Source organism: Colias croceus, chromosome 17 (assembly GCF_905220415.1).
Source record: "Colias croceus chromosome 17, ilColCroc2.1".
Taxonomy (NCBI): Eukaryota; Metazoa; Arthropoda; class Insecta; order Lepidoptera; family Pieridae; genus Colias; species Colias croceus.
The window spans coordinates 768,130-790,901 of NC_059553.1; the positions used below are offsets into that span (position 1 = coordinate 768,130).

General features: G+C 32.3%; 1 protein-coding gene across 1 annotated transcript in view; it reads left to right on the plus strand.

Annotated features, from left to right (window-relative positions):
- Positions 1–529: 529 nt before the first annotated feature.
- LOC123699409 (transcription factor SOX-4-like) overlaps positions 530–22,772 on the plus strand; it is an 86,050-nt gene continuing 63,807 nt past the window's right edge. The window contains exon 1 of the mRNA XM_045646357.1: positions 530–1,048. Coding sequence (XP_045502313.1) covers positions 929–1,048 — 120 coding nt within the window. The 5' untranslated portion in view covers positions 530–928. The remainder of the gene's footprint in view (positions 1,049–22,772) is intronic.

Sequence of the window (22,772 nt, forward strand, 5' to 3'; positions counted from 1 at the left end):
TTATTATAGGTAGGTAATCCTTATGATATGTAATAAATTAACTGAATAAAAAAAATATCTTAGATTTTTAAGACAATTCAATAATATAAATTTATATATAATATTATAATATTTAATTCAATAATATCAAATTAATACAAATTAATCTCCTTTTTTTCAATATTTCGAGCATTGATCATAGTAATCTCATTAAAAGTCAAACGGAATTAACGGTAAAAATATTGAACTATCAACTCGCGACGCGTCGCGTCGCAAGTTGATAGTTAATACAAACGTGTCGACTGACGAGCCGTCTACGACGAGTCGTTTAACCGTCTACGGTGGACTATTATACGGCCACGTCCGTCGAAGAGTTAACCGTCGCGACGGTCGCGTCGCGGACGCGTTGACGAGCGTTTCGACTCTTTTGTTTAGTCGTTGAATTCAACTAGTGCGTTGGTGAGCGATGGACTAGTCGAATCGTTGAATGTACATAGACGGTTAATTTAACTAGTCCGTTGATTCAACGCCCATGCCTACTGAGCGTGTATATTGACACCACTCTGCATGTTGCCGAGTAGTTAGTAAGATCTCTGTCACCGCGGAGTGCGCACGTAGCCGCCAAACGTTATGCGACTTACGCCGCTTGATAAATAAACGTACGCGGCACACTGAAATTATGACTTTTGGACTAATCGCCGAAACAGAAGAAAGCGGCAGATTATTAGTTCTCGATCGAAAATTAAGAATAGTGTCCAGATATTGGGAGGTCGACGGCGATTGCACTGCCGAGAGGCTCCCCAAGCAGAGGCTACTTTTTGGACTTTAAAAGTTTCGCGAAAGTTTTTTTTTTTATAGACACAAACAAATTTCTATTAGTGTTAAGTGCAATAGGTGAACTGTGTTGTGTTGTTTTTATTTTTGGGGGATTTTTTTTTGGATTCACAAAATGGTTCCGCAACAAATTTCGGATGTGAGGTCCTTAACGCCTACGTCCAATGGTGTTCCTGTTTTTGGTTCACAACTAGTCGACAAAAATTCGTCGACACCATACACTGATGCCACTCAGGTGAGCCCCTAGGATTCATTTTGAATTTGGAACTTAGGTGCTAGAAAACGGTTGAAAATTAACGGTCCGTTTCGTTCGAAATTAGAACTGTCAAACGTAAAAAAATATTTTTATTTTTTTGTTTTAATCGCGATTGTGAAAATAGTAAATGGAAATAAAACTGTGTTTATAAATTAATTGAATAAAAATATCGTGGTTATTTAATAATTTTGTTCTAAATGACGGAAGTGGAAAATTAAAATATTATTACTGTTTAGTTCGAGTTTTTGTAAACATAATGTAATTTGCAAATATAATATATTATTTATTTATCATACATCTCATTAATTTATGGGTTACGTTCAAATGATTTGTTTACAAACTTCACTAAAAATTTTGCAATAATTAACAACAAAAATGGTTCCGCGTTCAAACTACAATCACATTTGTTAGTAAGTATTATTAAAATATTAACAATAGTAAATTAGATATATATAGCTTATGTATATGTATAATACCTATTCGATTAAATAAAATGCGTAATATAATGATGACTAAATTGGATATATTTGTTAAATAAAATTGTAAACATGTTGTGAAAATAAAGTGCGTAGTGTGGTTCAGAATATAGATAAAAACGCGTAAACTTGGTACCTATTTTTGATAAAATAGAAAATGCAAATTCGTTATCACATATCTCATAAAATCATTTCCTACACTTCGGTAAAATAATAAACAAACTAAATTGTAAAAACTTGTACCTATCTAGGTACCTAGTTAGGTATATAAAATAAATATTTTAACATTTAAATAAATTAAAATTACCTACCTAGTTCAAATGAAATCAAATTCGAATTAAGGATACATTTAAATAGGTACATCAATAATTGGTAGATAGGTAGGTAATAATTGCTGGAAAATGTTAAAATTTATACCTAGGTACGTAAGCATTCAATTCACACATCTTTTTTTCTATCTAGATCTTACCTATTATACCTAGGTAGGTAGGTAGGTATGTATTAAAATACTTTTGAAAAAGCCTGTGACTACATATACCTAGGTACCTATTGCGCTATGTAATATTGAAATTTTGACAACAATATCATAACCATATTTTATTATAAACGATATTATTTGTAAATTACGTAGATACCTCTTACCTAGGTAGATCCTGAAATAAAAATATTATATCACGCTAGCCACTAAAAATAAAATGATCAATAGTTCTACAATATTTTTATTTAGGGACTTGAAAAATATAATGTAATCAAATAAACCGTAGAGACTAAAGAGAATATCATAAATATTGATTTCAGAAGTCTATGTACTTACCTATGTAGGTACCTGTCTTTTTATTAAATTACGCCCTCAAATTAATTACCTACGTTTTATTAAAGTAAATTTATTGCTTGTCAGGAAAGTAATTTAATAAATAGAATCGGTGTATTTAGACATAGCCCTGAGGACTCTAGATTTTAGATTAAAAAATTTGAAACACGACAGAATAAATTTTAATTTCGCGTGAGCTAACACATTGCTAACAAATTTTCATAATTAATTGCTGTTTAAGAAATTTTTGGCGTTACTGTTGCGTGTATTTTTGATAAAAACAATTTAATATTCAAATAATCTTTTAAACAACAAAAAGGACTCATAAAAATCTACATAAAATACCGTTCTTACGCTAAGCGAAACAATTAATTACCTATATATTTAATCTAATTAATAAATATCCTAATAAAAACTTCGTTTATATTTTTTATAATAAAACTTAAAATATGTAATTATAATTACTTCAGTATTCACTTAGTTTTTGAATTAAAACACTTCCTTAATTTTAAATGAATGTTATGTTTTAATGTCTTAAAATTATAATAAAAGTTAATAAATCCATCCTCACGAGATATATTACATTGATTGATTCTGTATATAATATACCTAGTTTAATATTCTATATTATACAGATAGATAAGTTTCCATTTTTATTAGTCATTGCTACAATAATAAATACCTAATACCTATGTGATAGAAGGCACGTAATCTTCGACCACGTTCGAGTTGAAATATATATTTTTAATTCTACTAAAATACCTATGAAATTTATTTTTTTTTAAACGCTTAGTCACGCCACTCAGAGCTATAACGCTCATATAGGTATAAAATTAATACATAAATAATAAAAAGTATAAATAAACATCGCTATTCAAGGCCTGTAACTCGTCCTGTATAAGGTCATGTATCTAGAAGGTATAAGATGCACTAAGAAATACCAATTCGTATGAAATTGTCGATTTTTCCACGTTATCGCATCCCGCTCATTCGACGCCGAAGCACAAAGTTATAGCCGTCGTAACAATTGATAAAATGAAATTATTGAGTCTCGGTTTATTGCACAGATCGAGTGAAATACGTAAAATGCGCCAGCGAACCCCAGAGTGCATTAACATTTCAATGTCAACTCGTAATATTTTTAGTTCCCCTCGCGTGTGTGCGTGGCCTTTCACGTCCACATTCAAAATACTCGTTCAGTACTAGGAAACGTTCATCTCGGGTCATTCGCATCTCAATCGAACAAAACATTGAAATCATTCTAGTATCATTCGCTCGTTGGGCCCTATTGATTTTGGCTAAGCGCTAGATTATGCCGATCACGACGCGCAGAGTCTCAGCAGGTCTCCGAAATGCCAGGTCGACGCTGTTAGTCATTATACTGTCACTACGGATAATAATTTGAGCTCGAGGCCTTTGACCTCCGCTAACCAGCTCACTTACAATAGCGTATTAAAATTTTACAAGCGCAAATCGTGCCTGTAATAATATAAGGAAACGATTAATTAGGATTGTAACATTGTTATGTGATAAATTACAATAGCGCTTGTAATTATAACGATTTCAATAGTCACGAGATGATATTGTATGCAAAAATTTAATTGTGTTCTATTACGCTTATCATCGATTGAGAAATTTTTAAGGTCATAGATTACACGAGGTAAAAACAGAATAGTTATTTTTTATTGGCAATAAAAAATAAAAGCGTGGAGATTCGGACTGTAATCCGTCCGACGAGGAGCGAACCTCTATCGTGTTTTTTGTACTGTTTTTTACTCGACATGTATCGAAGTCAGGTATAGCAACGAGATCTATTTTCAAGGTTGTGCCGCACGGCAACGTTTACGAGTTGCGACCGTAGCATTCACCAATAGTTAGATTAAGGATCTGAAAAACTATCCACGACCGCTTTTAATTTACTTCTAAACACTTCCTGCAAATAAAAGGCACGACCAAAGTTGGCTTTTTCTTCGTGCTAGTCTGCTATAATGTCGATTACAACTTCCACTCACGAAACTCCAGGTCTCGGTATTTAGGGAATTCTCATTAGCTTTGCTTTAAGTTTTTCGATTGCATCTAAAACCTGGTGATAACATCGTACTTGACTTTCCAACGATCCATTTGTGTGTTCAAAGATACGGCCATAATTCCGAATAAAATACGATATTAGCGCGAACTGTAGAAGAAGTGGAGTTATTAAATTTATGGATTAAGAAATTTTCGTCGTGGAAAGTAACGAGATATTTTCATGACTTAAATTGAAATTTGAATGAGGCGCCGGCACGGTAAGACAATAAATTAAACGTTTAAGGCTGGACGCTTTCAAAATCAATTTTGTGTGAATCCTTTCCTCAAGTTTATCGCTTAAGTAAGTAAATTTATGTACCCTAATGCGCCGTTGGCAGCATTGGAAATCAACGTTTGATTGTAAAATACGTGCCCATGTCGGCGTATGCAATTTGCTCTACACTTGTGGGTGGCGTTTTAATGGTGCCATTATAGTGGAGAACGGCGATTGTTGCACAAGAATTACCTTCGTGTATAGACATATTACCTGGATGTTTGTTTGATATTAAAATCTCAATTTAATGCGAACGTTTGCTGACATTTCAACGGATTCAATTTATATCGCACAAGTTCCGCGCGAGTCGGGATATCGGATCGGGTTCTCTAATGTTTATATTAACGTTGGCGAAATTTAACATGGGAATTTTAAAGCCACAATATCAAGTTGCGAAACTCAGCCGGTGACATGTGAAAACAGAAAGTCCAGCGAATAGCAATAAATCCTCGGCGGCCACGTCGACGCCGACTGAAAATCGCAACGAGCAACTTCCCCACGAAACACCAAAACTCAACCATATATCTTTCAATTCCGCATAAGCTCGAGTTCGCCGGTTGATTGTAAACACGCCGGATTTTAGCAAATTAAGTTGAAATTCGTTCATTCAACCTATTTACGTTGTTTTCGCAAACTGCTATAAATCTGCATTATAGGAAGGGGAAACAACAGGATAAGATTACCGATTCGACGCTTTTGCTTTCCTCGTCTCGTGCATTAATATGTGAAAATTGTTTCAGCGTAACCAGTTGTCATTAGGGTGAATCACTTTTAAATGACAGGAAATCCCACTGTCCGTGGCACTTTTCCACGACTATGAGTCTAATCAGACATTTGAAGCTTTTAATGACTAATATTGCACAACAGTTAGCTTTAACGAAAAACACCAATTTCATCGATTTCTTTACAACTATTCATTAGAAGCGACTATAACCCTTTAACGATCCCATTTGTATAGACGGAAATGAAGCAAGATCTAATCAGTAAATAAATTAGAAACTCTCTACTGAATGTCGATTCAGTAGCAACATGGTTTCGCTTATTAATGTCCCGTGTCTGATTATCTTCAGTTTAGCGAACCAATTAACTTTGGACGTCCAAATTGAATCGGGATTGAGCTTCATTAATGTCGCTCTGTGCTCTATTAGATCTCTTTTATTTGAACTGCAGCTCACATGGACTAAAAAGGCAACATTGTAATTGCGAATTCTGGATAGTTCCGATAAATCACAAATTGACTGCGGGATTGTAATTTCTTTACAGCTATGATTGTTGGGAGGTAATAAACGGAATGAGGGCATCAGACGCTCGAGCGAGCTAAAACTTAATACGTCGTGTTTACTCCTTTCCAAACATTTCCATTTCGATTTTATTGGCGCTGATATTTCTTGTGAAATATATATTCTCGTCGGGGTACGTAATTATCTGTACTCATATTTGCCTTTAGGAAAAGTAGCCTTAACCCTCGTACGAGTTGATTAGGTGTTTGTACAGGGGCAAGTTTATTGTATAAGTTTGATTGGAAAGTAATGGAAGGTCGTGGAGGCATAAAACTCACATTATTGGTGTTTTTTCGTCGGGTTACGGCTAACAATACTTTCGTTTGTTGATTTGAGATTTGTTTCTTGCGACTTGTTTCTTGCTGACCTTCTTATTGTGTTTATTCCGTATTTGTAATTGAATTTATTGCTAATTTCGCGTTCAATGGACAGTTTTACAATATTTTTTCCGTAATGCGCCGTATTTGGTGCGGTTGTTACTGTCTTGTTTTTCTATAGGCAGTAAAACTCGTATGTTAATGACTGTAGATTATTTTCATAGTTTTATAAATGTCTCGGACGAATTATTTTCGCATTATGATATCGGTACAAAAAGTCAAACGTCTTTAATAGTGTCATTAAAGTTACTTTGAACTTTTCAAAATAAATGTCGACCTTCTATAAAATTTAAAAGGTTACGTATAGCTAATAAAATCTGTCAGGTCAGAAAAATTGCTTCTGATAACGCTCGTTTTATTATTTTTTAATGCGCAAATTTGAATACTAATTTTATTATGTGCCATAATTGCTACTATTTCGCTTTTACTGAGTCCTTATTTTCCGGGGGAAAGCTTGAAAAAGGCGCTTTATTGAGTTAATTAAGATAGCAGTATTTGAAAATTGTTTAATGGAAGGCTCTTTTGACTTGATAATTAGCGAAGACGAACAATCATTGGTAATTGTCCATTTTCGTTTAATTCTGCACCACGGAACATTGAAAACCATAAACTTTACGACGCTCTCAAATTGCAGGACGTCTTAACTTTCTAAAAAGAAATTTCTTAAAACTAGAACCTCTGAGCTTCGAGTTATTTAACTTTATTACTCCCTTCCTTATCAGCTGTCTTGGTTTACGGCGTAATTAATTTGCTTATATGTCTTGCTGAGGCTAACATTTTTCCTGCTGTGTCGACGACATTATATTGCCTCTTTTATTTTTAATACATTTTTATCCCACAATTATTCGCATACGTCTTTGATAAATTATTGAAACAAACATATTTCAGATAGTTGTTACAGTCGTTTTTTGTGTATCGAGATTTCCTTTTATGTTTCTCAATCTTGACCTCTAAGTAAACGTAACAAAATCCAATTTAGGCTGGAAAAATTCACCTTTTTAGTTGTTGCCGTATCGGCAATGACCTTTAGAACTTTAATTTCGTTCAGTTGGAACCGGTTGCGATCTAAGGCAGACCTGTTTCTATGTTCTATCGATCTAATCTCGTGTATTTCATGTTACCGTATTATTATGTTTAACTACATATTGCTTTGAGCGATGGAATCACATTTGGCCGCACAAATTATCATATTTTCTTTATTCTCGATGGGAGTTTGTAAAAGTTTCGCTGTTGCTAACTGAAATTATTTTTTTAACTGAACATAACGAACCTTCTGGAGCCTCGAGTGAAATCTCGAAAGTTTCGGACCGGGAACTTTTCCTCTGATATTCACTCGCTCCGGTAATCGCGTTAGCCGTTTAACTTGTGGACAGATTCTTTTATACAATTAGCTTCTTATTCAATTGGAAAAAAAACTTGCGTTTAGCGAAGTCCGGCTGGCGAGAAGCTACGAACTTCCCGATTCAAAAAACGGCAATTGGGCTCTAGATTCGTGATTCATAACCGAATAAATTGGGTCTTTGGAATCGATAGCATTATAGTTACGTGAAATTGAGAATATTCTGCGTGCAGACGTGGTATGTTAGGAGCGTGAAACATTTTAGTCAGGTATACAGTTAAAAGTCAATACAGAATTCTTTGCGGGCTGCCGTCCTGGGAGTTAACACGCTTAAGTTAAAATTTAAACACGTTGCAGCCAGCCACGATTCGTTCGCAGTAAGACGGGTTCCGTCCATATTTCACTTAGAAATACACTGGTGGTTGCCTCGTAATTCTTATTAGTTTTAGCGTAAGAGTTATCTTTGTCTGTTGTTTTATCTAGTTAGGGAACCGCGTAATTTGTTTCGTTATTTTGTTGCGCCCCAAGAGGTTTTGGATGATTTACGTCGCCCGTAGCGTGACTTAGAGAACTGCGAATCCCTTGGATGTCAGTGAAATTAATCACCCGTCTTGAATTTCCCCTTGCCTTCGAAATTCCCTTTTACGCTTTTTTTTACAAAGTCGAACATCTGGTTAAGTTAACAGCTGATTTTAATAAAGCGGCCGCGATGTTATGGCCAATATTTCAAAGGTATTTTCGACTAAGATAAGTTTTTATTGAAGATAAGTTTTTATTGAATGAATGAATGAATGAAAAATTCTTTATTGCACACAAAAATACAAGATTACAAAAAAGAATGATACAAGCTATAATAATGTACAGAGGGCGGTCTTATCGCTGTAAGCGATTTCTGCCAGACAACCCGAAAAACCATAAGGATTACATATTTTATGGTGGTGGTACATTACATTTTATTATTTATTGTGTTTACAGTATTTTTTATTGTGTTATTTTTTTAAATTTATTTGCAAGTATACAGTAGATATTGAAAAAATATAAAAGCCATATTCAAGTTTATCGAAATGTTTAGTAAATTGAAAAAACGTATCGCATTTTATAACCCTGAATAAAGACATAAAAACATAGCTCAATAATTCATTAACAAATTACTTTTTATCGTGAATGCTGAAAAAATAACCCTGATTCTTCTAAATTCACATTTTATTAAGAAAATAGTGGATTAACGCCCAAAATAATATCTTAACGTTAGGTTAAAATGTTTTGATAGTTCAACTGTGTCTAGACGTAATTGATTTTTATACTAACAACAGGGCGAACAAATTTTGTTTGATATTTTTACGAGCCAAGACTTTTTAATGGTCGTGAATTTAAGAACGAACTAAAAATTATGGAAACTTTTTTGCAAAGTAAGATAAATCAGAGTATTTTTTTATTTATAAGCAATACATAAAATTTGCTGTGAATAGTTTTTATAAACCAGGATTCGTCTGTTTTCTACTCGGATAAAAATTGCCCTATACAAGACGTTTTATTATACTATTTATTTATTTTAGTTGTTCATTATATTATGCCCCACTAAGTTCTATGGATATGGATTAATATGGATTGTGTAGGACCATAAATGTCTGTCATTATTAGTATGATATTCTCAACTTATTAAATGAACATAAAAACTGAATTGGGATGTCCTTTCGAACGTCATTGTGGGATTATAAAAATTTAATGAACACAGATATCTACATATTTCATTTAATTAAAAAAGTTGGAATATATTTTCTAATATAGAATTTACTCATATATATAATTAATTAAAATCGTGATAGTATATAATATATAAAGCATAGTGCTTAATATACTCGTTATATTTTAATATTAGCTTCCGCCCGCGACTCCGTACACGCGGAAAAATTAAGATTAATTTTTTCTACGTATTTTTCCGGGATAAAAAGTATCCTATTTTATGCCCAGGATAATAAGGTATAATTATACCAAGTTTCATCGAAATCGAACCGTTAGTTTTCACGTGATGCCTGAACATACAGACAGACAGACAAAATTTTTTTTTATTCACATATTTGGGTTTGGTATCGATCCAGTAACACCCCCTGGTATTTATTTTTTCAATATTTTTAATGTACAGAATTGACCTTTCTACAGATTTATTATATGTATAGATTAAATGCTAATTTACCATAAGTTAGTTGATGATAATACTATTGATACCTATATTTTGTTTTCAGGTACAATCAATTTCTTTGCTAGTAACGACTCGTATTGTAAGTATACAACAATCTCCAATAAACAAGATGCGAAAGTATTATCAATATAAGTAGAGCCGTTTCAAGCGAATTTTGTTCCAAACAAATTGGAAATTGCATCCAGCTAAAAACATTTGTATTTTAATATAACCACACTAATCAACCTGAATCTAAATTCAATAAAAAAAAAAAAACAAAAAGAATCATAAAATATAAAATAAAACCTACAGCATCGTTCTTTCATTATTAATTATCAGCCAATCAAATAAAGGTCTTAATTAACTAATTCAAGCAAGTATTTGCATAAAATTCGTCATCGATCCTTAATATTAAAATGGTCAAGCAATAAAATAAAAAGGATTATATCTTTGAGTCACCTTAATCAATTTGACATGTGATGCGGTGACACGATATCATGCATTGTGCATGACGATTTGGCGTCATGCCAACTTTTGGCTCATGCTTATACAGTGTTGTGTCTTGTATACATTTTAATTTAGAAGTTTGTGTACATTTATCGAAGGTAAACTCTTGTGATGGAGAAATCGAAAAATGTATTTGTCTAGTGACTGTTTATTTAAAAATGTATTTACTAACAGACTAATTTACTAAATTTGTTTATCAGTTGTCTAGTTTTCACTGTAGAAGTCTAGTTCAGTTTAGGAACAAGATAAAGTATGTAAGATTAGGTTTAATTAATTAATATGATCAATAAATTCCTAATCTTCATTGCCTTGAAATAATAAAGTAAAGGCTTCACTAAGACATCGATACAGTTGAAAATGCAATATTATCTATATATGCATGCATGCAATTTAAGTAGTTTGTAATCCAAATAATACGCTTATCTTCTTTTTAATGCATATTGCAATTTATTGACGAGTCTAGTAAAGGGTTATCATGTATTAACTGCTAGTTTATATAATTATTTTATTTAAATTTATTAACGTCTAGTATTAAAATAGTTTTATTAACAGACTATCTATTTTCAAATATTGTTTTTATGTACGTATTAATACATTATTAATAGTTCAAAAATGCTTTTTAAGTGTCCTACTTCTTCTAATATTATTAATGTGAGTTTGTCAGTATGTATTAATGTTTGTTACTCACTTAAAAACAGCTGATCGAATTTGTATGATATACTTAGAGATAGATAGTCTAGCACATAGTTTACTTGCAATGCATGCACGAGTGAAGCCACGGGCTCCAGCTTGTTAAAAAAACTTTGTGATTGTGTGGATGCAGCATAAAAAATAAGGCCAGACCGGTCCGGTAAGCCGATAAGAATCTTGCGCATCATTTTCGGACTTATTAATTTATCATTTTAAAATGAACGTCAACAACGCATTACTGTCCCATAAGTTAAAGGGGCTTAACACCGTTAAAATATCATTTTCGTGAGCTTTGTTTTTTTATGTGTTTTTTGATAACGTCAAATGCATGTGCTGTTTGCTTTCATGTTTAGTTGTTATAGTAGATAAGTCAAGGTTTTAGAGATTTCGAAGTAGGTCGTTATGATATTAATTTTTTTTTTAATTTAAATGTGAGCAAAACCGCGAGTAAAATCTTGTTTCGAAATGTTATTACGTTTGACAGAGCGGTAATATTTCGCAAAATTGGAATCTGCGACTTGGCAGACGTAATTAAAATTTCAATATACATTTTCCTATTTGAACTGTTGCTAAGTGAACATAATTACGAAGTTTACAAAAAAATACTTCTATAACCTTCGTATTTAATAACGCTTAAATTAGAATGCATTCGTTTTCATAGAAATAAATATTTATCTACAATTAGTGTTCAACTTTTGAATAGCTGAAATTCCCCGAAAACGTTCCTACTTAAAATGTCAAAAACCTATTTATCCGCTAGCGTAATCAAAACGTTCCTCATTTCGCAAACATCCACGCTTAAAATACCCTATTAAATGTATTTCGTGTCTGTTAACTAAATTTTCACGAAACTTGAGACTCGCAGTAAATTTTAATACCGTAAAATATATGACTGTCGTTTAAAAAAAGTATAATGAATGCCGCGTTCAGCGACATGTAAATGTAGACGATTTATGAAGATGGCCGCCGAAATATGGCGTACACATTCGAAGTTTTCCCGCGTTTTTCGGCGAACTTGCAAATACCTGGATGAATTGATATCGGTTCGTGTCCCCTTCATCGGTTTTCTTCTAGTTTTGTTGATTCCGGTAAATCGTGATTGAGTATAGTTTTCCGGTATCCAATTTTATTTATGCCTCCGTATCGGAGCAATCGCAGTAAATAAGTTGGTAATACACCATTAAATAGATGTTTGTTATTTTACCTCTTGGCCAAAATCAAAATCATTATAAGAAGAAAACATATTGCTGTGACTATATTATGATCTAATTTAGTAACCTAGACTAAGTTCAGAATCTGAATTTATACATTTAATTTATATTCTTTCTATCGAATTTAAGACAAAACCGTCGGAAACGACTAGTCTTGAATAGGTGAAGCGTAGTCAGACTAATATTTGCTACCCTCCCTTAGGACCTAGTATGTTTGGATTCACAAACAACTTGTTCCATAGATCTAGATTCTAGTAGACTAAAGGTAACTTTATGCATACAAATTGCTAGGTTATGGAAAAGTTGATTTGTTGAGCCGATTTCGATAAAATTAAAATGCAACTTTATCGATATATCATATAATGATATTAAGTTACTAACAAAGATAGGTGATTAATAAACAAATTGACAAATATATCCTCTCATTTCCTATACGCTAATGCTTTATAAATCAGTTATTCAATTAAATCTTTTTATAGTAATACTATCTAGTCTTCTCTATGTCCATACTCGGCTACACTCTATGGACTCCGTTCCGCTCTAAAGAAATATAACCGTGTTAAGTTTGTGGTTATATTTTGTTTGATTTTATGATAATCGTCTGCATGACAAATATTTAAGGCACCGTTGACAATACTCAGACTATATTAGACTCTATTATTGTTGATAAAAGGTGCGTTATTGTTCGTTATAGTTCGGACCATTTCCCTGACAAATAGAATCACAGAGGAAATAGTTATGCGATGCAAAGGAGAATAAACAGTAATAATGATCACGATAAGTATTCTATGAAGAACAAACGGTTTAATAGATCTAACAAATAGTGGTAGATATTAATGTACTTATATTATTGTATAGGTAAATAAGAAACTAGCTTACTTTGCAGAATCTTGTGTTGATTTTAGGTGAATAGCATTTTCATTAGATACGCTGAGAAAACTAGACGAGATAATATAAAAAGTGTAGTTATTAGAAGTGTGGTTATAACATAAATAAAACGAACGACGCCGGGGTAAATTGCTAGTAAACGAAATAACCTCTAACGTGGAGCGTAAATTAATCAATGAATAAATAATGCGGTACAACGAACAAACTGAAACACTTTCAACAATTTCAGCGGAAAGTATTCAAGTATAAATAACATCTCCAGCTTGATTGAAAGTAGATAAAATAAAATATAAAGACTTTCGTTATAAAAGCTGACGCTATAAAGATGTTCTTCGAGATAGTTACGGCATAAAATATCGGATAGTTTCTCATCTATAATACATTTGAAGTGATCTGTAATGAAATTCATCGGCATTACGATCGCTTAAACGAACGTAAAGTGCTCACTCCATCGAGGGCCGTAACGAGCGAGCACCAACTTTTTATTAAGCGCATGTGAGCTATAAATTTTACATTTACAGCGTTGAAAACTCGACCACTTTGTTGGTAGGCCATAAAAAGTTCAATTCCTAACAAAGTACAGGATCGCTTCCAACGAATCGCATCTGCGTCCGTTTCTAAACTTATTGATTGGCTGCATCTGGCAGAGGTTCGTATGCTAGACGTATACGTCATTCCGCATCAAAATATTCAAGTGGAATCGAGATTATCCCAAGCGGTTACTAACTTTTCGACTCCAGTATCCGCTTTGAATATCAACTGCGAGCGTTTTACGGCGCCGTTTCCCGGACCCGTGGAAGTCTAATCAGTGTTGATTGTGACGCCTGATTCTGGCAGGTCACTCCAAAAGGGTGAATAAGTAGTGGCTCAGATTACGTTTGTATCGACTCGGTAATGCGCCTCATTTCCTACCGGAGCTAGAGGATAAGAAAACTTCTGACGACCCCGAAAAGAATGGCCCTTAAGTCGAGCGCTCCGATACCTTTGATCCAAAGTTGAAATTAACTCGAAAACAAAGACAGCCCTGAGTATTCGGAGTCGAGTAACTCGTTCAAAGTTTAATTAGAGCTGTTTTCTAGTCCATTGAATAGTCTAATTAAAGCGATAAAAACGGTATCATGTAAATCAATGAATGGATCATATTCCCTTTTTCTAATGCGATTAATGAAGCCCCGTGTTCTCTACAGATACCTACATTCTTTTGAAATTCTCTACGATGAATTACCATAAACCTACGTCTATAATCAATTATGAAAATGTTTTTTTATTAATGTTTATTTATAGAGTAAAAGTTACTCAATAAATTGGCTTGTCATTACCGAAACTCGAGATTATGAGGAGTCGTTTCTTATAAGATATCAAACGGAAGGCTCTGTGCAATGCTCTTAAGGTAATGTGTTTATAATTATACGTTTATGTGTGTCTCGGTTCGTGACAGTAACGGGTAAATCGAGGTAATGGTCTGACCGTGCTTTTACGAGGATCAAATGTGTTGGTAATGCTGTTTTGTGTTTAATATGAACTGGTAATATTGGAAGCTTGCTTGGCGGTTTATGATACGGTTTTGAATTGGTTTTGTGTGTTTCTTTTTTTAAATTATTGTGCTTCAGTTAATGCAATCAGAGGCTTCTTAGCTTAAGAAGTTGAAAATATAAGAAGTCGATGGCTATTTAATAGAAAAATAAAATAAATTGCTAAATTCTAATTGCTAATTCGCATAATTCCAATGACAATGTTTATAAACCTTTATGCAGTAATAAAAAATATTATTATGCTTACAAAGTAGTTCAAACATAGGTAAATGAGCTATCAAAACCAAAAGTACAATTTTGAATATAAATTAGTTGCTATGGCAACTAGTTAATTAGGTATTTTAGAACATGCACGCTTTGAGCCCACACGACCATAAGTAACAAAAATTAAATCACACACTTCATTTTCCAAGTCGGTTAAGTCGCACAGTTCCCATCAGAGCCGTTATTTCAAACATAGTGGCTAGCGAATCGGCCATAGGAAAATTACGGTACATTTTTTGTTCTCATGCTATGATGTCATTACATAATTATATCAGCTGCTTCTGCGTATTGCAACGTTGGTTTCTATATATTTATCCGATTACTGGTGTTTCTTTTCAGTGGGTATAATTAGGGGGAAACTTCACCATCAGACAATTTCAGATTGAGGGGAAACCTCACCATCAGACCATTTCAACCATCAAAACCTATATAAAATTATAAAACTATAGGAACTTTGCAATCGTCAGTGATATTTATGCAAAAATGAAAAACATTTCAAACTCTATGGCCAAGTATTTCAGGTAAGGCGAAAGACGCGGGTTTGAATCCCGCTACCGGATCGTACTTGTTCTTTTCTTTATAATTTCTCATGTAGTAGGTATGAAAAATATATCTTATCACGATTGATTAAATAACTAAAATAACTGCATAAATCTTTAAAAAAATTGTATATAAGTAACAACTATTATCTGGAAGACGTTTTCCTCCAATCATTATTATAGTCTTCCTCAAATAGTCTCAAATTCGATTCCCAGTGAAAACACTCTTCAAAGAGCTTCGTATCAAAGATACCATGTTTATCCAATTGTCCAAAATTCACTTACGAACCAGGATCGTAACCAATCTAAACAGATTAAGTGCTAAATCCAATCTAGACTTCAGTTTGATCACTAAAGTCTAGAAATAGTTGCACGTGTATGCTACGTAAATGTTACGATAAACTATAGTTAACTAGGTATATGTATAGACTTATTATCTTGAATACTATGTTGGATTGATTTTGATGATCACGATGTGCAATTGAAGTTGATATAATACTAGCTTACCGCCCGCGGCTTCGCCCGCTTTGTCAAAGACCTAATAAATTATATACTAAAACTTTCCTCTTGAATCACTCTATCTATTTAAAAAAACCGCATCAAAATCCGTTGCGTAGTTTTGAATATTTAAACATACAAAGGGACATAGGGACAGAAAGCGATTTTGTTTTATACTATGTAGTGAAGACGCATATTTTGATAGGTTGCCATATTATAATGTTTGTAATTACATTATCTTACATTAAATTATTACTTAACCGCACTTGAAAATTCTTTTACATTTTTCATTATTTTGCAGTGACATATGCTATTATAATTTTGTTAAAATCCAAACGCAGAGTTAGACAGGCTTCTTCTTCACTTGAATAGAAACATCTTATTACTCTAATATTAAATTGACATTACCACGTACACTGTATTTTTATGTTGATAACCATTAAGCATTGAACCCAGGACCGTGGGTCAAAATGAGGTCCAGTTATAACTATGTCACTTCACTGTCACAGAATATGTGGATATGAGTCATGATACATTCTCGAAATAAAATAAATACGTATTGAATGCAAATTTATGAAAAATACTATAATATGCGGTTATTTAGGCCACTGGGTCACTACGTAATTATGAATTGAACTATTTACTTTGTGGCTTTTGTTTTAAACTACAGTGTAGTTCCTTTATTTTGATGCATATTTTGGTAATGCTTACTTCCTTATGTATAAGGAAATACATATATAGCTAGCGTATTATTTAGCATATTATACATGTACATAGTATATTACTAGCTGCGCTCCGCGGTTTCACCCGCATTGTTTCTCCTCTTGTTGGTCTTAGCGTGTTGATATATAGCCTATAGCCTTCTTTGATAAATGGGCTATCAAACACCGAAAGAATTTTTCAAATCGGATCAGTGGTTACTGAGATTAGCGCGTTCAAACAAACAAACTCTTCAGCTTTATAATACTAGTATAGATTAAAAGGAAAGTGAGTATGGATGTTTGTATGTTTCATAAAAAACAGCTTATCGAATGCGTATGTAGTAATTGTAAATTTAGCACACACAGATTATAGCCTAGCTTTACATAACGCGAGTAAAGCCGTAAGCATCAGTTAGTAATATTATGGAAAACGTATATAAAAACTTATAATTACTTGCCGTTCTGTAAATGGATGCTTCATTTATTTCACTTGAATTAAACATTGTTGTCTGTCTGTATGTTAAATTCTACGACGCGATTGCTAAACAAATTTTGATGGAACTTCATAAAACGCAAATAGCAAAGAGTGAATGACACGTAAAAATTTTATTCGTTTGTTTTGTATAGTGAATACTGAATAGTAAATAGTAATGTATTACGTATGTCATAAATTATTGGCGTCTTACCGTCTGTCTGTGTAACGCCAAGTATATTGTAAACAGAGTCGTTAACATTATTTCTATTAATACATATTGTTATTTATAATTTAAATATATTTTTACGTTGTACATGTGTACGGTCAGCAGTGAAAGTCGATATTTTTTATGTAAATTAATGGCGTCATTAACTTAATTGTAAACAGAGTTGTTAACATTATTTCTATTAATATAAAGTGTTGTTAATTTAATGTATTTTACGTTGCATTCTGTACATATTCTGCAGGTACGGTCAGCAATTTAATATACAACGATCAATATTTTTAAATTAATACCATCATACTTTAAAGAGAATTCTCGATTAAGAGTTACTTTTTGGCAATAAATAACTGATAATTTTAATTTTGTTTGCTGACCGTTTTAACTACGCGTCTGAAAATACGACCGAGTTAAATGTGAGTTTCTGATTTAAAAGTTATTAAAATACATTTGATAAGGAATAAGGATGAATATATTTTTATACTTAATTAAATAGATTTTATGAAATTAAATAAATATTTTCTCTTCTTTATTGTATATACCTACTTACATATAAATATAGTAGTTACGTAATAGTTGAGACATGAGTACACTTGTAAAATTCGTTTATCTTTAGAATACCATTACCTTATACCAATATCATAATACATATTATAAATATGTACTATTCTACTATTCATACTAACTTCTAACGAACCTTTCAAAACGCTCTCACGCAAAAACAGCTGAACCGGGGGGTTAGACAAGTGGCTTTCGTTTAGCGTAACGTTTGATAGAATAGATTATGAATGTATGAGATTGACATAAGCTGTAGATAAATGTATCGACAGCTTACGTCAATCTCATACATTCATAATCTATTCTATCAAACGTTACGCTAATAGAAAGCCACTTGTCTAGGGGGGCATGTTGATAATCCTTTTTACTTCCTCAACTTTACATTTCAAACAAAAAACCGAGCAATGCCACAGTACAAAGCTAGTTACATAAACATTACTATCTGTTACATCACTACACGCGCGATATTAATGCACGTGTGTCGTTAAGGCCTAGGTTATATACATGAGCTAGGCGAGCGATTTAGTCCTAGGATAATATAATAATTGTTTTATTAAAGCATTTTTAAAGAACTATGCTGTTGTTAGGAAAAATTATTATCTAGCTATTATATCGAAGGGACGTAATTCCTATCTGTACTAATATAAAATGTTCCTAAAGATATTTTCTTTTCAAATTAAGTGTCTATGATAATGTCAAACTTATTTTTAAAAAAAATCATTAGATATGGAAAAAAATGGATTTTAAAACCGTTCAATTACATGCAAACAAGCCAATTATTATTAGTCTTATTCTTTCGAAACGACTGTACCGATTTTTATGAAACTTTTGCAATCTTATAGGTCTAAGAAAATATACTTCATACCGCTAGTTTATTCTTTATCAGCATACTATTTGCCGGGTCAGCTAGTCTATAATTAATGTAATATTAAATTATTTCATATCGCTTGTAGATAGTGCATGTTCACTATGATATCATTGTGTATTATATATACTTATGTCAATATAATGGTACTACACTGATAGTGAATATAATATAGGTTTTATTTAATTTAGTACCAAGTACTTAGGGTCATATTTGACCCTAAGTACTTTATAATTAGATGTAAAATAATGTTATTGATCAAATAAAAATAAAAGTTAAAAGTTTTTCGTATAGTAGATTGTACAAAATCATGTTTGTTTATTTGTCTTAGAAAATGGTACAACTCTAGTATTTTGTAAAGCAAAGAGATGTTTGAATTATCTTTATTTAAAACGATGGTTTACTTGAATACAAAAACCTCATCGAAATCCGTACACTATTTAGTGATTTACATTAAAACTAACCCTATCAATTCTTATCAAATTTATCACAACAATTACGTGTTAATAGAACAAAAAAACACAATAAAAAAACTCGTTCCTCTCAATAAAAATGTCCCAATCAAGGAGAAGCAATTATTTATCTCGACACAACACCGGGCCTTTGCCCCCTCGAAGGACCACTTATGATAAAAGTACTTAAAGATAGTGGACCACACGCCCTTTCATATATTATTATACATTTTAATTATATCTATACTAATATAAAGCTGAGTTTGTTTGAACGCGCCAATCTCGGGAACCACGATTACAATTTGAAAAATTAGTTCAGTGTTAGATAGTCCATTTATCGAAGTCTGTAGGCTATATCTCATCACGCTAAGACCAATAAGCATTGCGGGTAAAATCGCGGAGCGCAGCTAGTAAGTTTTTAAAATTATTTTCCGAAATTTCGTGTACCTAAACCAGAATTTTGAATTAATAAACTTCAAGATAACTTAGGCCATACAGGCAGGACATTAAAGACAACCTATTTACTAATCAAATTACATCAAAAATGATTCAGTAATTTTACATATCAAAGTAAAGAGTCACGCAGACTTTTCAACATAATATTATCTACTACTGAGTTGCCAATTTCTATACTACTCTTAACATTATACATAACTTATAGGTTATGTTATGTATACGAAATATTATTCAAATTACAATTAATATAATTAATTATTATTATTTGGCACCGATTATTTAATTAGAGCGACGTTATCAGAGCAAATATTTAATTTCGTGGTCGATGTAACATTATCAAATAACGTGTCCTATTTAATAAATGAGGATCTATTACCAGTTAAAATTATTTGGTTATTTTTTCGTATTTTGAATTCGCAATGAAATAAAGGTTTTGTTCCTAGTAAAGTTTGGTTTATATTTAGTTTAGGAATGGGAAATCAAAATGATATTTATTAAATGCTGATTCGAAATATTATCTTATGTTTTATTATATTGTATGCTACAATCATTTTTAATATAAAATTTGTTATTATAAATTAATGACGAACTTCATTTTACGAAACGAACGACGACGAAATATTATCAATTAAGGATTGAATACTACAAAAATAAATAATATATTCTGATGGGATACTAAATATTAGTATCCCATATACGTGGGATAATGGGATAGCTTTTAATTAAATGTCACTCATGTATTGTCAATTAAATACGCCACTGCCACGGGTTATACGTAAATATTTTTGGTACTACACGTGTACGATCATATCGCAAGGCTACGATACATTGCGCGTTATGTACAACCGCAGGATTAATATCCAAAACAAAAACAGCAATGTACGATCGATTGCAATGTACTACGCTTTTTAATAACACGTAAATATTTTTGGTACTCACACGTGTATGCGTGCACAGAAATGTTAACATCCATTGCGCGCTACGTACTATCAAAGTATGTACATTCAAAACAAACGCAGCAATGTATATCGATTGCAATGAACTACGCTTTTAGATTGCACGTGGCTCTAGTTATCAGCGTTTACGAATTGCGCAACAGTAATTTTACGTCTTACACGCTCGTTACATAGTAAATAGTTGAATATAAACAATAGGTATGGATATTGGATGCGTAAATAAGTTGCATATAGCCAAATGCCAATATTATAATTTATATTATTATAGTGGTTTCTATGAAACTAAATTCAGCACGCTTTCCACTGCACGTATCTCGATGGAATACATTGGACTAATCTGTGTTGTGATAGGAAACAATCATAATTATTTATTTATTATGTAGCATAGCTATGTATTGGAACACTTATTAAATATATTTACGATAAAAAGAAGCCATTGGACGTCCACTGCTGGACATAGGCCTCCCCCAAAGGTTGAAGAAGGGCTGATCACCAGCGGCCTGCATCCTGCGGCTTCCCGTTAGCTAGGAAATGTATCTATTAATTACTAATAAATTAATACTTAGATATTAATCATTATTATAATCAATCTTACCCTTCACCAATCTATTGAAAGAATAAAAAATTACACAGAATATTATAAAAGAGTAAAAAACCGATTTAAATATCAAGACAAAGCTTAAAAAAAAAAGAAAAACAATTTTGTGATGACATTTAACCGTACGTACGGATCATCGAAGGAAGTTTAAAAATAAACACTTAAAATAACATTTAGTTTGTAACGGAACCGGTTTTTTGCAAGTCCATCTTAAAATATCGTTAAATATACGGTAATGCAGTACCGATTTATTTACACTTTAAAAAAGGTCAGATGAGTAAGTAATGATTCGCAAATATATTTTTTTTTACTGTTTCCTTATCAGTTAATGCGTATTTATTTCTTAAGCTTGCCCATTTTGGGGTTGCATTTAAGTTTATTTGGATTAAGATCATTTATTTTAAGAGCCTTCATAAAGAAAGACCAACCAATTTTTCTTTATTTGTACATATTATAATACAAATTATATTTGCACTGGAAACTATCAAAACGTTTTAATAATAATAAACCGACGTTTTAAAATTTCTTCTCTACGCATTAGATAAGAGAATACATAATAATGCCTAGTAGTTCTTAGTTCTCCAAATAGTGTTTTTAAAAACTTGTAGTTGAATGAAAAAATATATTTTGAGTTGGTCATCAATCGTCTTCAACTAGTTTATACAACATCGTAGTATTCTCTATCTGATCTTTAATGATATAGAAAAGATTGTAGATAAAGATTAAACCTTATAAAGATAAAAACTACCAACATTCATGTGGTCAATACTCAATACCTCACTTATAGTTAGTCTTCCAATTAATGTCAAATCACTCCATATAAGATCTCAAAAGCGTCATAGATAAAATCGAGAGAATCCATAGTCAAGCAGTTGTATCTACATCTATACTTAATATTATAAAGCTGAAGAGTTTGTTTGTTTGTTTGTTCGAACGCACTAATCTCGGGAACTACTGCTCCAATTTGAAAAATTTCGGTGTTAGATAGCCTATTTATCGAGGAAGGCTATAGGCCATATATCATCGCGCTAAGACCAACAGGAGTGGAGCACTGCGGGTAAAACCGCAGGGCACATCTAGTAACATAGTTTACATATAGATATCTACTATTGTTTTGAATTCATCTGCTTTAATACGAATTAATAACGCATTTTGATTCGTTTTGGCTGTAGTATAATATGACAGGTCGTTTTGAGGTGGTTCTTGTAATGTCGGGCTCGAAGCTTGCTGCAATTTCTATGTGGTAAATTGGTAATTTAGGGGTTTGGTTATCAGGTAATTTTATTAAAACAATATGAAGTGTTTAAATGAATATAATACCATACATATATGTATTTACTGTCACAAAGAGAATAAAAAATTTTAGTCCCATATTCCAAATTTCAAAAAAGTAAATATTTTCGTGTTATTTCCAAATGATAGTTTATGTAACGATAAAAAATTTAAGTGACTCAATTAACATTCTCCGACCTTACAAGCATTGTAAAAAT